Source organism: Schistocerca americana, chromosome 1, assembly GCF_021461395.2.
Source record: "Schistocerca americana isolate TAMUIC-IGC-003095 chromosome 1, iqSchAmer2.1, whole genome shotgun sequence".
Classification (NCBI taxonomy): Eukaryota; Metazoa; Arthropoda; class Insecta; order Orthoptera; family Acrididae; genus Schistocerca; species Schistocerca americana.
In genome coordinates, this window is record NC_060119.1 from 887181510 (window position 1) to 887198317 (window position 16808).

At 36.1% G+C, this 16808-nt stretch overlaps 1 protein-coding gene across 3 annotated transcripts in view; it reads right to left on the reverse strand.

Moving 5' to 3' along the window:
• Positions 1-3118: 3118 nt before the first annotated feature.
• Positions 3119-16808, reverse strand: part of LOC124614399 (transcriptional coactivator YAP1) — a 353914-nt gene continuing 340224 nt past the window's right edge. For all 3 annotated transcript variants that reach the window (XM_047142942.1, XM_047142940.1, XM_047142939.1), the window contains 2 exons: positions 15552-15652; positions 3119-6746 (listed from right to left, as the gene is read on the reverse strand). In XM_047142942.1, the coding sequence (XP_046998898.1) occupies positions 6648-6746; positions 15552-15652 (200 nt within the window). In that variant the 3' untranslated portion in view covers positions 3119-6647. The remainder of the gene's footprint in view (positions 6747-15551; positions 15653-16808) is intronic.

A 16808-nucleotide genomic window follows, 5' to 3' on the forward strand; every position in this document is an offset into this window, starting at 1 on the left:
TATAGTAGAAGAACTGAATGATTGGTAGAACATTCCAACCATTGTTTTCAGGGCTTGGTGATTATGTTGATAAATAGTGTCACGTACCTGTGTCACTCTGAAGTGTAGCACTGCATTCAATATAAGTTACTTAACCTGTCATAATAATGTGTAACTCACTTTTTGAAGTCTCCTTGTACATAGTGTTCTGTTGTGTGTTTCAGATCATGATATCTATCAATAGAAGTCCAATTAAGTTTACAGAGGACTGCGAGCTTATTCTGAAAGTCAACTTGAGAATATTATCTTAGCCTTTTTGCTGTTACAGATGCACTCTTTGCATTTTGTGCTGAGGCAGAGTTTGTTATGGCTGTACTGCTCTCCAAATGCTAGTGCCTGTGCCAAGAGAAAGCATCCTGGCTGATATGAAATACTTGTCTCATTTTTTTAAAGCTTTTAGGCAAAAAAATGTGATTTTTGCACATCTTACAGCCTGATATTTTCACTTGACAAAGAACTGAATTTATTTTCATTATCCATCATACTTACTGTGTTACATCAAATTAAGTAAGACATTGCATGAAATTTTGAAGAGTTCACAGAGGTAACAACTCATTGCATAAACTTTGTGTATAGTTTATTAAAGAGCACATGCTGCAATGAATGAAACGCAGGTAAGATATTGAAATTTTATTTAAAATTGAGAAAAGACAGATCTCATTTCTTTCTGGAGTTACTGGGTTTTATATTCAAAGGATGCTCGCTCATGATGTACCCATTCACATCCTTGCGCATCATGAATGATGATGTCATAATTGTCTTATCTCTTACAGAAGTCAAGGTATCGAAACAAGGTTTTTCACAAATGATAGTATGCAATGAGGCACATGCAAGGTGAGTTCAAAACAAAACCTAACTTTTGAAATACCTCACCAATCAGCAGAGACAGTGGGCTACAGCTACTGAGCACACCTATCGGCAGGTTTAGACAACAAACCGCCATTTGCCTCGTGTCACTCAGACAATTAGCAAGCAAATCACAGCTGCTGAAGTAAGCACATGTACAGGCTGCTCATTAGACTAGTGCAATGAAGAAGCTTGAAGAGCAACATGTGTGTGTGAAATTCTACTACAAACTTGGCAAAAAGAGACATTTAAAATGCTCAGCCAAGCATACGGGGAGGACTGTATGAGCCGCACACAATACTACGAGTGGTTTAAATGTTTTCAGCAAGGTAGAAAGCTGTGATTCATGTAAATTGTCATTTGACTGTTGGGAAGTTACTGAGGAGGTGAACAACAGCACAGGATCATGCCATCAAATTTTGAGTGAAAAACTTGAGATACGTGATGTCAGTGCAAAATTTGTACCACGTTTCATGACTGAAGATCAAATACAGACCTGTGTTGAAACGTGCGAGGAACTGCTTGCCTCTGTTAATGGCAATGAAGACTTCCTCAAGAACACCATAACAGGCAATAAGACGTGGGTGTAGAGCTATGACACTGAAGTGAAGACAGATTCATCACAGTGTGTGAGCGAAGTCACCTCGTCAAAAAAAACAATTTGTGTGACATGGTTAAATAGTAACCAAAAAAGTCAACTAGGGAATCCTAGTGTGCATGAGGGATGCTGTGCGCAGGAAGAGGCCTGAATTGTGGGAAAACCAGAGTTGGATGTTGCATACTGACAATGTACCAGCTCACGCATCACTCCTTGTCTGCAGCTATCTATCAAGACACCAACATTCCTGTTGTGCCACATCCACTGTATTCTCTGGGCCTAGCTCCAGCAGACTTTTTCCTGTTTTCCAAACTGAAAAACACATTGAAAAGATTTTGTTTCCAAACAATAGAGGAGATATAGGACAATGCAATGATAAACCTGGCTACCATCCCACAAAATGTGTTCCAGGAAGCATTCCGGAACTGGAAGAAATGATGGGAACAGTGTATTGCAAGTAAAGAGGACTATTTTGAAGGGGACAGGGCTTAAAATGTTGCACAATAAGCAATAAAGTTGATACAACCTCGTATGCTGTATGATAAATACTCAAAATCTTTTTATTCACCGAGATATGGAAGTAACTCATCTGCAATACTGACAGGTTGGCAGTTCAGGTCGCATTCAGATGTGCATAGCACTGCATGAAAACCTAAGTGCTGCACGTATACACATCCACAGCACCTGGAGAACAGCATAACAGGACAGGTATACACAGTGAATGGCTTAAGAGAAAAATGAGAGTTACTAATTGAATAGGTTACAAAGTATAAAACTGAGAAAAAATCCAGACACTTAAATTTAAATGACATTTTTACATGAAAATAAAATAGAGTGGCAAATTTCATTGTTTCTTTAGTGTGTAGTCAACGATCTACACAATGTCAGGACTTTAAAAACATCTGCATAATCCCTACTGTATATAAATTAATAATTAATATGATTTTTTAAATAAAAGCTTTAAAATCATGTCTTTAAACCATTTCATCATACACTCAACATCACAAAATTCAAATGAACATCATAATCATTAAGAACTCCCTCATATTTTGAAGTTTCAAGAACAATCACTAAAAAGTTTTGAATTAAAAAATGGAATCTGTTGCTGAATTATTAGTTTACATGTAATCAAGTGTTATTGCAAATCTTATCTGCACAGGAATTACATTAGACGCAATTATTTCTTTCTTAGTATCAAGGTACATACCACCAATTGTCCAAGCAGACCACCAAAATGTTTAAATGGTGGAAGAGAGGTTCTCAGGTGAACAGCCAAATTATTGTGTCAGACAAGCAGTGTTTCAGTTTTATTTTGTGTGGCACGTAAGGGACTCACCAACAGTGAAAATAAAGTTGTTGCGCAAGAGTACCCATTCCACTTTTCTGAACTTATTGTAGTCAATGGACAGATGTTTTCTTCAGTAAAAATCAAGTTTTCTTACCACTTTAAATCTGCATAATATTAACTTTCTGTTTACTGAATGTGCATCAACATTTTCCAAAATGCAAATTGAGAAATCAGTATATTTAGAGGATGGTTGGGAGGAGTTGGCATGTAAAGCAACAGTGCCATAGACCTCATACAAAAATATATTTTTGACAGATATTGCATATTTAGGAAAAATAAATACGAGATGGGTAAAATACTAAATATATTTCTGTAAAGAAAAATCATTACATGAATAACTATTTTTCTAATTGCTCATATTCTTAACAACGAATATAATTTCTTATATGTACAAATGACAAAAATTGTGGAAAACATGAAATGCCTTCTCATAGCTACACTTGGGTATAATATTAAAACAAAATTAGTCAATGTGATCTGATTGAGGAGTAATTTAAGATACTTACACAAAACACATTATTTCTCATGTTTGGTAAAGTAGCAAACTCTTTTACATGATAATTTTCCTACAAAGACATTTATCAAACCCAAAACCAAAGACTTTATGCAATCTTACAGTACAAACAAATATTCCTGTATATCTTTTAAAAACCTATCATATAAATGTTTAACAAGTTATTAATAATCATATAAAATTTATACATTATTAGTCAATACTTAAATTAAACTTTAAAAAGATCTTGAATTCTTATCTGTAAAATAAATGAATTTTGGCTGTTCTACATTTAGATTAACCAAACATTCTTTCTTAAAAATACACTAATATTTTTTGTTTCTGAATTATGATGTAGAGAGATTGTTGGACTAAATAATCTGAATTTGAAAAAATAAGAAAAAAATTTCATTGTACCCATTTCTTGAGTAGTCTTAACTGTTTCATAAAATTATTTTGTGATAAATGAGTGCTCTATCAGTACACATTATCTACAAAAATGCAGCACATGAAAAATAAAGTTACAACCAAGTAGAGCCACTATGAGCAAGGCAAACTAAAAAGCTAGACATTTTGTTATTTGTTGGTCTAATGTAAAAATGTCTAGCTTTTCAGCTTAAGTAATGACAAACTTTTTGCTACAGTACAAGTGGGAGCAATTTCTTATTTAGGAACAGAGTGAAAAGGCACTAACAGTAAATACAACAAGTGTGGTCATAAACTTCAGTAATATATTTGTTTGACTTAAAAATATAGTAGTGGAACTGATCTATGAAAATACAATGAATGCAGAGATATATATGTATAGATATATATTTGTGTGTGTGTGTAAGAATAGACATCAAAATTACCAAGATAAAACACATAACAAAGTATATTGCTGTAGAATATATGTTCACAGAAAAGGCACCTCTTATGGATGGATCATTTCATCTGGAATATTTCCAGTTCCACTATACTTTGAGCATTTTGTTACACATTTTCATGTAATAAGTACTCAAGCAAAATTTTTTGTAATGTTGTGTTCTACATCCAATTGCTCTTACTATCTCTCAAGAACACAGACATAGGGTAACAAAATACAAAGTATTCTAATGCCAATGCTACAATACCTATGACTTTTAATATTGCTTTGTGAAATTACTGTTACATTGGCAATGGAAGACTCTGTGATTTTAATATGTGTCAGAGATGCAAGAGCATGGATCACAACATAGCTAAGTGAAACTCAACTGAATGCTAACAACAGAACTGCTCCACTACTAGTTTAGCTGTGAAACCATCTGGAGCACTGAGTGCATTCTATGTTGACAGTCCCAATATATGTCTGACTGGTTATCCTAGAATGAGACAAGAATTACTGTTCCATAAATTGGGAGCAAAGAGGGAGGGATATGATGGGACATTCAGTAATGAAAATTGTCAACAACTATTAATAACTCCTTACACCATTTATAAAAGATGTAGAGTCACACCTATTTTTAGTTGTGAGTGCTATTTTACATGAATGAAAACAGCTTCACTGTTCAGCATGTGTTGTGATATGTTCAGTGACAGAACACAGAAGAACAATACAATCCTTGAAGAAGTTTCTGTATAGAAGGGGGTGAGATATGATGACATATTTCATTGCAATACGCATATGTTTAAAAACTTTGTCCAGTCACTGTCTGTGCTAAGCCATAAACAGCCAGTTAAGTTTAAACTGAATAATAAACAATTTGTGGTTTGCATTTACTCACATACACAATTTTCACACTGGAATTTCTTACATATTTTCAGAGGATTTTAATTTAACACATGGGAGAAGGTTATTTAATATTTAATGTGAAAGATGCCTTCAATTATATTGTTGGATAAGTTATATATTGTAAATAATGGGACTGCCACAATGACTACCAGCAACACTATTTTTTTAAAAAAAATGTGTTCAAAAGTGATAACAAGATGTGAATGGATACTTTTCTGCTATTGTGGTTGTGACTGGAATGTTTAAGTGATATTTTGGTTTCAAATTCCATATGTCATGGAAAACTATGTAGATAATTTCAAGCAGTGTTTGTACACACAGACTGACAAGGAATTTTTTTCCCTTCACTGCTTTTACACAATCCTATTGCAATCAGCAGTATGTGACATTGCAAATAAATGCAACAATAGTAGCTGCTCCATTGAGCAATACAAATGATTTCATTTCTTCTCCTCTTTCTCCTTTAGAGATAATTTTTTGTAGTACACAGTTGAAAATATTGTCCACAAGCATAGTGCTTAGCTGTTAGTAGCTACAGAGAGAGCTTTCTGATTTATAGCGGCCTCAATTCTTTATCATGTAACTGAACAATCAATTTACAGGAAAAGCAGTCTCAAATATTGGGACATATTGAAGATTTTCTGTTACTAATTCATTGCTATGAAACAATAATTACGTGTGGAATTAACATTTCTTTCAAATCTTAATTGTTACAAAAATGACATCAAAATATAAACTTTGCACTGTAAAACTGTTTTTCAAATAATGTGTATTAACATTTTAAAATTACAATTTAGTATGCTGTATTATAGTACATCACTGTGATCAGTTCAGTTTGTGACATTAATACTTATACTTAGTTATTATTGCTACTATACAAACTAGAATATTGCTTACGAATGTGGACGGTCTTGCTTTCTGTATATAAAAACACAGTAGTCATGCAATTGTGAAGACATAAATGAAATTGGGTATTGCTGGAAAGTTATGAACCAACATCTTACAAGAGATGTTTACTGTACAAAAAATTTGTAGTTTGATGTTGTCATAACAGACCACAACAAATTCAGTGCAAAGTCCATTCGGAAAATATCTAGCCAGTGAGAAAAAGTTATAGAGAACACGACTTAAGCATTACTGTTATTCTCAAACCAATTTATGTTCTGCTAACATTACATCAACTTAATGGTGCAATAAATATGACACCATTCTAATATTACAATTTCAGTTATTAAAATATACATACTAATAATATACTTTTTTCAAATTTTGCATCCCACATTGATTTGGTGATTGCAAAGATGTAGTTAATGTTTTGTGTATTCCCAAACCCTACATAAAACTGATACAATTAAACTGCATGTTATCTCTAACCTGACTCTCACCAGCTAAGCTGCTTCCGAATGAAGCTTTTCATCTGAGCACAGTGTTGAGTTCAGTTGTGATTGTGAACAGCTATTTGACACACCAATATAGTCAGATCAATGTTTGTGGTCAGAAGCTTAACACTTGCGCTTTTTAAACACAGTTCTGCATTTGCATTCCATACTGTTTGGCTGCAGCAGCACCATTTTTACAGCCATGTGAGAACATTATCTGGTTTATGATTATTTGGATTCATCAGCACTTCATTCAAAATCTCACTTGAAAAATCTTCACCCACTTCTCCGAGCTGTAAAGAAAAAAGAAGAGGTAAGAGGTTACACCTATATAATTTAAAAAAAGACAGTTGGAAGTTTCCAACTAAGAGCCAAACTTACTTCCCCTTTCCCCCTGCCCCATAGGTAGGATCTTCACAACTGTGCATCGAAGCATATGTACATGTACATGGAGATGAACACCTGAATGTTTGATGCCTGCATACATACACATATGCATACACACATGTATGTATGCACACACTGTTTCAAAATTTGTGGAACACATTTACACATATTATATCTACTGAAGTAGTCTTCAATCCCAAATTAGACTGAAAATTTAAAGTAAATTTAGATATCCAGAAGAGCTTATGTTGATGTACTCCACACATATTAACCATTTTTCAAGAAAAGTCATCTCACTCATTGAGACATTTGTCAATAAATGTGTATTCAACCATGCCATCACATTGCTGTGCCAGAACAAGAAGAAGAGGAAAAAACAAAAGAGAGATTATCAGGTTACTGTAATTCGCATTAAATGCAATCAAGGTTAGTGCCTTATATCCCATTAACAATGAGGTCATTAGAAACAAAATGTTTACTACATGTAATACCTTTTGTACTTGAAATAATATATAAATAACACAATTATGTGTAGGCTTATATGCTCATTGTGATTGTAAAATGTATACTTTTTTTTAATGCATTGCAAGACAATACTATATTTGTACACTAATGCCATCTAGCAGTGTAGTCTTCCTTACAGGTTCCCATACACGTAAGATAGTTTGAGTCTTATGCTTCATGTATTGACTTTGACATGATATTTGACATCAAACAGAACTTTTGAAGGTGCAACTTCTGCTATGTTCATACTATATTCAATTGGCAGTGCTCAGATGTTTCTAAATGTATGCTATTTCAGCTCTACCACTGTGGTTGTGAACTACCTGCGAGATATGTCCATCCACAAGCTCCGACATGGTAACTCCCTTCCAGAAATTCAACAGGATCTCCAGTCTCTTCTCAAATCCTTCAGTCCATCCCAGAATCGCTGCTTTGAGTCCACCTCTCTCGTTATCCCCACCATCACTCCCTGCCCTCCTACCTTCTACATGCTTCCTAACACTGGAAACTTCCTATTGTTGTATTATCTTATTTAGTGATGAAGCCACATTTACCAGTCATGGTCAAGTAAACTGCCAAATCATGCACTATTGGTCTGTTAACAACCCCCATTGGCTTTGTCTTGGCATCCATGGTGTGTAACTGTGTGGTGTGGGATAGTGAACCATCTGCTCCTAGGCCCATGTTTCATAGACTGAAAACTGAATGCAGACAAGTATCGCAGCTTCCTAACAGACCATCTTCCACAGATGCTAGAAGACTAAAAGACATTCCTCTGCAAACTAGAAGGAACCTGTCATACCAACATGATGGCTGTCCAGTCCATATGGCATGAAATACTACAGCTTGTGTTCACAAATTGTTTCCAAATGGTTGGATTGGGTGCACAAGACTTGTACCTTGGCCTGCTTGTTCCCCAGATTTGATACCCGTAAACTTTTTTCTGTGGATAAAGCTGAAAGATGCTGCCTACAAGGACAGACAAGTGCAACCAATGATACACATAAATGTGTTAGTGCAAGGTGCTTCGACATCTCCACTGAAATATTAGCTCATGTGCAACAGTTGTTCCATACCAACTGGAAGCATGTATTGCTGCTGCCAGTGGTCATTTTGAACACAATCTGTGATGGTCAGCTGTCTCATTACTGATCGGAATCCATGTAACTAATGTCAGTGTGGGAACTTTTCAAAATATGACAACTCATAAATGACTAATACTAGAATTCTGGCTAACAATATACAGGCCCCTGATCTTGCAGTGTAATTTTGGGTTTACAGGAGATGTGTTAGATCAAGTAAGGAATATAAATTTAGTAGAAATGTTCAGAGCACTTTCTATACAGATGAAAGAAAACAGAACACTTTCAAGCTTTTGGATTAGAAAGCAATGAACAGTTTGCCTTTCAGAGTAGAAAACAATGTCCAAATAAGTGAAGAGTTTCTAGTTTTCAAAATATAAAACAATGAACAGTTCCAGTCAAAAATTAAAGGAATCAATGCTCATTTAAAATCAAAGCTCAAGTTTGAAAATGAAATATACCAGGGAGCAGTTATAATCAAGGTTAGAACTGAAATTAAATGAAGCTAATGAATAATTACAGAAGCTTAGGGAAAACAGTGAGAAACATAGCAAAATTGAATGGTACATTCACATTAATAGTGAAACAATTTCAGAATTGAAAGACTGCATTGAAATTGTATTTAGTAAGGCAACTTTTGTAACAGGAGTAGTAATGACAGTGAAGATGAAGGAAAGGAGAAAATCCAAGTGAAAAAGCCAGTGATGTTCTTGTGGCACAGGATAAAATTTTGAACTGTGGCACGGGATCAGAAACATGATGCAAATTTTGATGTAATTTCACAGAAAATAGTTGTCCAAAATAACAAAGTGCTGAGTAAAATTAACAAAACTGTTACGGAAAAAAGTTTTGATTAATAAACATGAGAAGTTAGCAGTTACATACTGCAAATTTTCCGTAGTATAAATGATAAAATTTTTTTTTTAAATATATTTACTAGTCTGTAATATCAAAGCTGTCATCGATTTAAGTAATTTTGGAAACATTTGCTTTGATGATTGTTTAAGAATGTTGAAAACTTTATTGGGGGTAGATTTGTGTAAAGACAGTGTTGGTATCGACTGACTTTGCAAAGTGGCTTGTCAGAAATAAACTCAAGTTTGTCTCTCTACAGTATGTTGCAACAGTTTTGTGCACATAACTTTTAACATTTCCTATCAGCGTCATGGCAGTAGTTGAAGCTGATGATGTGGATGCAAGTGAAGTTGTGAATGAACACTATAGTTCATGATGTTCTGGGGACACAATTATTATTCATGATAAGTGTCTAGTTATTACAGGGTGTTGAGCTCATGCAGCAATATTTCTGATAGTTTCATTCTTCCATGCAGCATGTTTTCTCCAACTTAACCTGCCCCCTTGACACGCTCTCTTCCATTATCAATGGGTCTTCCCCCCATTAAATAAGGGTTGCTTTTTTTTAGAGATTAATAATGGTTAGTGCTACAGTGTAATCTCACAAACCACTAAAGAAATCATTTAAATCTTATGTCTATTTAATGAGAAATGTTCTGGTATTTTTGAAAGGGAATTTGCTTCTTATTCTGCAAATATAGCCACATGAACTAAGAATTTTTGTGTTGAAACTTCCTGGCAGATTAAAACTGTGTGCCCGACCGAGACTCGAACTCAGGACCTTTGCCTTTCGCGGGCAAGTGCTCTACCATCTGAGCTACCGAAGCACGACTCACGCCCGGTACTCACAGCTTTACTTCTGCCAGTATCTCGTCTCCTACCTTCCAAACTTTACAGAAGCTCTCCTGCGAAACTTGCAGAACTAGCACTCCTGAAAGAAAGGATATTGCGGAGACATGGCTTAGCCACAGCCTGGGGGAGGTTTCCAGAATGAGATTTTCTCCAAACCGTCATTGAACCCATCGTTCTACCATTCCTAGACCGGCAAGGGAACTTGCTGTTCCAACAGGACAATGCACGTACGCATGTATCCCGTGCCACCCAACGTGCTCTAGAAGGTGTAAGTCAACTACCCTGGCCAGCAAGATCTCCGGATCTGTCCCCCATTGAGCATGTTTGGGACTGGATGAAGCGTCGTCTCACGCGGTCTGCACGTCCAGCACGAACGCTGGTCCAACTGAGGCGCCAGGTGGAAATGGCACGGCAAGCCATTCCACAGGACTACATCCAGCATCTCTACGATCGTCTCCATGGGAGAATAGCAGCCTCCATTGCTGCGAAAGGTGGATATACACTGTACTAGTGCCGACATTGTGCATGCTCTGTTGCCTGTGTCTATGTGCCTGTGGTTCTGTCAGTGTGATCATGTGATGTATCTGACCCCTGGAATGTGTCAATAAAGTTTCCCCTTCCTGGGACAATGAATTCACGGTGTTCTTATTTCAATTTCCAGGAGTGTATATGAAAAATATTTTGCCACTATTTTATGAAAAATTACTGTTTTGTTCTCTGTAGATGTGTTTTCATAAAACTGTGCACCTTTGTGACAATTTATTGCCATTTTTGAAGGACATAAATGTTAGTTGAATTTTTATCCCTAATTTTAGCCATATGTGCTCACAAATGGTTCTAAAGGCAAAATAATATTTTATGACTTTTTGGATAAAGTATTTCTGTTTAAGTACAGGAAGATATTACTTAAGATAGGTATGAATAACTTTGATTATGATATCTAAGCTTTCACTTTACAACTATGCCTAGGAACGTACCTTCTCGTGTGATTTAATGTCATTCAGTTTTTTAAATGTACATAATAATAGTCAATTTTTTTTCATTTTTGCTTATTATAATGAGTATAGAATCTTATATAATTTCTTTCTAACAGACTTAAAAAGCAGTTTATCACATTTTCTAAGAAGTTTCTATGTTATGCCTTGCTAAGAGTTAGGTAAAATCAGTTTCCAAATATTTATCTTGTACAGATGTTTCACTCGAATTTCATTAACAATGAAGTTGTTTGACAGTTTCTTCAATGTAAATGTAAAAGATCACTCACAAATTTTTCCATCACCAGTCATACTGGACAAAGTTTTATCAGTAAATGAGAACTGTGTTTATTTTGTGGTATGTTCTTTTGAATATGTGTCAGTTTCCTCTATGTTTAACAGATCATGCTTGAACTTCAAGTGTTATGCATCACACAAACTGCACAAATATAAATATGTGCACTTGTTTTCTTGCCAATGTTTCTTTAAATGCAACTAATTTCTGAGAATTTTCTTGTTATATCTTAAACAATTTTGCTGAAAGTAATTTATTTGTGTGCATTTTTGAAATTAAAATAATTATTAAAATAGTTTATGGTCAGTTAGACACAGTATTTATGATCAAAAATTCATAATTCCTTTTCCTAAAAGTTTTTAGTGCTTCAACTTGTATGTCTTTTTGACTGAAGTTAGTTTAAATGTGAAACAATTTTTGTATCTTTATTTAAAAAGGAACTTTTATCATTTGTTGGTCAAATTTTGATAAAAATACTGAACAAGAATGTATCTTTACCATTTTGTGACAAGTTTTGTATATAATTTTGGTTAAAGTGAATGTAAAACTATTTTTGAACTTCTATTTCTTTAAAAAGACATTCTGGTAAATTTTGTGAAGTTTTGTTGCTTATACTGAACGTTTCTTGCTCACACTGCCACTTACTCAAAAGAATTTTTTTACAAATTTTTTGTGTACATTTTGTACTTGTCAGGTGACATATTTCTCTATAATGTTTCATAATTTTATAACAGAAATCACCAACAGATAACATCCCTCCTGTTTTTGAGTGAATACGATAGTAGCATAGTTCCCGTGGAAATGTTTTGTTTGCTTTCTAAATTACAGGGTGTCTAAGTTTTAGGAGAAAATCTATGTTCCATAAGTTCATAAAGTCATCCATATGCTATGCATGTCGTTCAGTGGGGAGGGGGGAGGGTGTAATTGTAATGTACTAGATTTGAGCTCATTAAACAAAATGAATCTTTCAATAAAACTTCATCCTTTTGAAGAATTACATGCCAGACTAGTTTGAAAATATGTGATACCCAGTTTTCGCAGATGAACTTAATGTACCAATGTAGTTCATAGCTATTTCATTTTCTTCATTTATTTGAATTTAACAACAATCTTTTGTGGGATAAAATTCAAAGACATGAAATCCTAGAAAGATCTTGACAGTTTTATATCAGAAATAGAGAAAAGTAAAGAGGAAAATGATTTTCAACAGATATGATTTTCAAAAACCACTATAATTCACCATAGTTTAAGCTGTTAATGTTATAACAACAACTACCAAATGCCTAATAGAAGTTCAGTTTGTAATTTACATACCACAAACACACAACCACATTTGTATTTTTGTGTGTGTGTGTGTGTGTGTGTGTGTGTGTGTGTGTGTGTGTGTGTGTGTGTGTGTGTGCGTGTGCGCGTGCACAAGGTAGTTCTTAGTTGTAGCAGCTAGAGTTGGAGGCACTGGATGTGTACATTTCAACTGATTGTGACCTTTTCTTTCTCTTTTTCCCTTTCTCATACCTCCTATGGAATGAGAAACATTTTACTCTCTCACCCATGCACATTTGTTGTCTAAATTAGCAATTTGTCAACTAGAAGCATCCACCACAAATTACAGACATTGTCCAACGTTTTAATATTTAAGTATCTCTGGGGAGAGGATGGTGTACAACCCACAAAGAAGCACTCCTCTCATGACTCAGTATCACCCAAGACTGGAGCAATTGAATCAGATTGTCTGTCAGGGTTCTGACTATCTCTCGTTCTGCTTTGAGATGAAGACTATCATCCTCACCCCTTCCACAGTGTTATTCTGCTCCCCGTGCAACCTATTCAGTATCTTTGTTCACCCTACTCCACATTTTTCCTAATCTCTTACCTCATGGTTAATATCCCTGCAATAGACTCCAACACAAGACCTGACCCTTACATCCTCCTGCTTCCATGAACTCCACTCCTGTCCCAGGCATCTCCTACCTCACCAAAGGCAGGGCCATCTCTGAAAGCAACCATCTGGTCTTCCAACTTAGCTGCAACATATGAGGCATATTCTACATGGATATGACAACTAATATGCTGTCTGCCTACATGTATACCCACTATCAGACTCTAGCCAAGAGACAGCTGAGCCCCCCCCCCCCCCCCCCCCAGTTGCTGAATGTGCATCCCTGTAGAATGTGCCTTACTTTAATGGATTCGTGGAAGTAACACCAACTTTTCTGAAGAGCACAGATGGAAACTGTTACAACAACATATCTTTTGTTCCCATAACCCTCCCTGGCCTCTACCTCTGCTAGACCCTATCCACCACCTTCCTACCCCTTCCCTTCACTACAGGTGCCTTCTATCCCACCAATGCACTTAGCCAGTCCTTTCTCCATATACTTCTCCTCTCACTTCCCCTGCCTCCTCCCAATACTCAGCCCTATTGTCTCACACTGTTGCACTGAGCAGTCTTATCCTCTCCCCACCATGACCATGCATTCTTCCACAGGCAGCACTTTCATCTTACACCATCTCTCACTCCCAATCTCCTATGCCACACCTCTTCGTTAACCCCACAACCCACCCCAGTTTGATTGTTGCTAATATCAGACACTTTCAGTCATGTCTTAGTGCCCAGACATGACAGTGGGCATCTAGAAGTTGTGCTTGGCCGGCTGGTGTGGCCCTGCAGTTCTAGGCGCTTCAGTCTGGAACCGCGTGACTGCTATGGTCGCAGGTTTCCAATCCTGCCTCAGGCATGGATGTGTGTGATGTCCTTAGGTTAGTTAGGTTTAAGTAGTTCTAAGTTCTAGGGGCTGATGACCACTGATGTTAAGTCCCATAGTGCTCAGAGCCATTTAAACCATTTTTTTGAAGTTGTGCTTGTTTGAAAGCAAATACATTTTCTGTTTTTTGAGAAGGAATTTGTCCAAAAGCTGAAATATTTCTAGCATTATTTTTTATCATGCCACTTTGAGATTCAATGAACCCTCTGTGTGGCGAGTACAATCTATCCTTTTCAAAGTGTTTTATTTTCTCTTTTTTCATTCCTGGACTTTCCATAGATTAGAAACATGAATCTGAATGGCCAGACAGGGATTTGATCCATCATCACCTGAATGTGTGTACAGTGTGTTAACCAATGCACCACCATATCAGCTTAAATACTATCCATAATTCCATATATGTAACATGTCTGTTTAAAACAGAGCTTTCTCTCTAATATTGTTAATAACCTCTACTGCCGTTCCTTTCCCTTCTCCTGTGAAGAATGAAATAACAGTGGTTTCAAGCTAGTTGCAGACATAGTTGACAATATAAAATACATAATGATGAACATAGATATTCAGCCTAAATTACCTGACATCATGTAAATCGTGAGGCAGACTTGAACTAAATATTGCCAAAGAAATTTGTAAGATTTTCTTAGGCCAACCTATTCTAACCATCAGTTACTTTGGTCAACTAATTTAAAATTATTAGCATGGTAGGGTTTGACTGTGCCCAAATTAATTTTTTTTTATTTGGAACTTAGAAAGCATGTTTTGTTACAAATATTAGAGGAAACATTGTTAATGAACTTTGACAACATACATCATTACAAAAAAATCAGCATTGTTTTTTGAAAGTTGTCAAAAATTTGGTGATTTCCAATTGTAATGCTTACATTGCCACAACACCCGAATTTGGATTCAGTGTGCTAACTACCGCACCACTTTGTAAGTTTAAATACAATCTATAATACCTTGAGTGTTTGAAAGCATTACCACAGGTGCATTTATTTATATTTAAATTTCAGCTTACCATATTTGTGAAAACTGGAGCCTCCACTACTGTGATAGGGTTTGATAACCCCTTGCAATGAAAAAAGTGGTTGCCTCTTTTCATGAATAAAGAGTTTGTTGTACTGTCATTTATATTTTGTAAAAGTAAGCTACCATAGTGTTGAAGCACAAGTTACGTGTCATTTCTTATGACAATTTTGAGTAATATACAGACCTGGTTGCATAAAATACCATCACAGTAATGAGGAGTTCATTATGAAAGACAGGTTTTAATTATTTCAATTTACATCCATAAATATGAAATAAAGGTAATACTATCAGTTTACAAATATATTAGATAAATACATATTCTGATGTGTTAATCTGTATGTCATATTATCCTTACCTGGAGGGAAGGAACAAGGTCATCTGTCGAATCAATGTTGTCACTCAAGGAGCTCAACTCTGGGCCATCCAGACCAGCTATATCGGCTGGATTTCCCCCTTCTGTGTAGAGACCAGAAAAGGCAAAACTTGTTTAATGCGACAATAATAATAAAAAAAGGAGAAAGATATCATTAGACTCCACATTGACGAAAAAGAAATCTACTGCAGCTTTGGAGCACTTAGCCTAGTGTATCATTAACAGAAAAGAGTGGAAAGGTAAGGTACGGCACATGGCAAAAATCAGTGATCAGGCTACTGGCCTGGCTCTTCTCTTTGCTGTGGCACTAGCAGTGGGAGGGTGGTGGGTCCATTGCCCCAGCTGCCTTTAACTCCCAGGTATTATCCCTAGTATTCCTTCGATAGTAGGCTGAGTGGACCTGGTGCTGTCCATGAGGGACTAGAATGAGGAAAAGTTCTTATCCTTATCTGCTCTATCCACTTGACCACCACAGCCACTAATAGCGTAAATCTTCATTTTAAAATTACACCAGTGTGTTAGTGCACATGAAATTCACTCTTACACATTCAGCATCCTAGTTCACAAGGAAAAGAAATCTTGACCGAGATCTGATCATCAGACAAAGTTTGTCGTGTAGTAGCACTATTAACATTTTATCTTTGAGACATGAATAAAACAATTTTATGAGAGCAATAGGCAGACATTGAAGTTAAAAAAGTAACATGTTATTTGGGGAGTGGAAATGGGAATTGGGGGGGGGGGGGGGGGAGGGGGAAGTTTCATTTTATCTGTATTGGATACAAGGTTGTGGTTGTTAAAATGCAAAAACACTGTGAAAGGTGGTTGATCCTCCACTTTAACAATGATGGAAGGAGCGCCGTCACTATCAGAGGTACACTATGTGATCAAAAGTATCTAGACACACCCAAAAACATATGTTTCTCATGTTAGGTGCATTGTGCTGCCACCTACTGCCAGATACTCCATATCAAAAACCTCAGTAGTCATTAAACACCATGAGAGAGCAGAATGCGGCACTCCTCACAACTCACGGACTTCGAAAATGGTCAAGTGATTGGGGTGTCATACTGCAGTACAGGAGATTTCCACACTCCTAAACATCTCTAGGTCCACTGTTTCCAATGTGATGGTGAAGTGGAAATGTGAAGGGACACGTAAAGCACAAAAGTGTACAGGTCGACCTCATCTGTTGAATGACTGAGACCACCAACACTTGTAGAGGGTTGTAATGCGTAA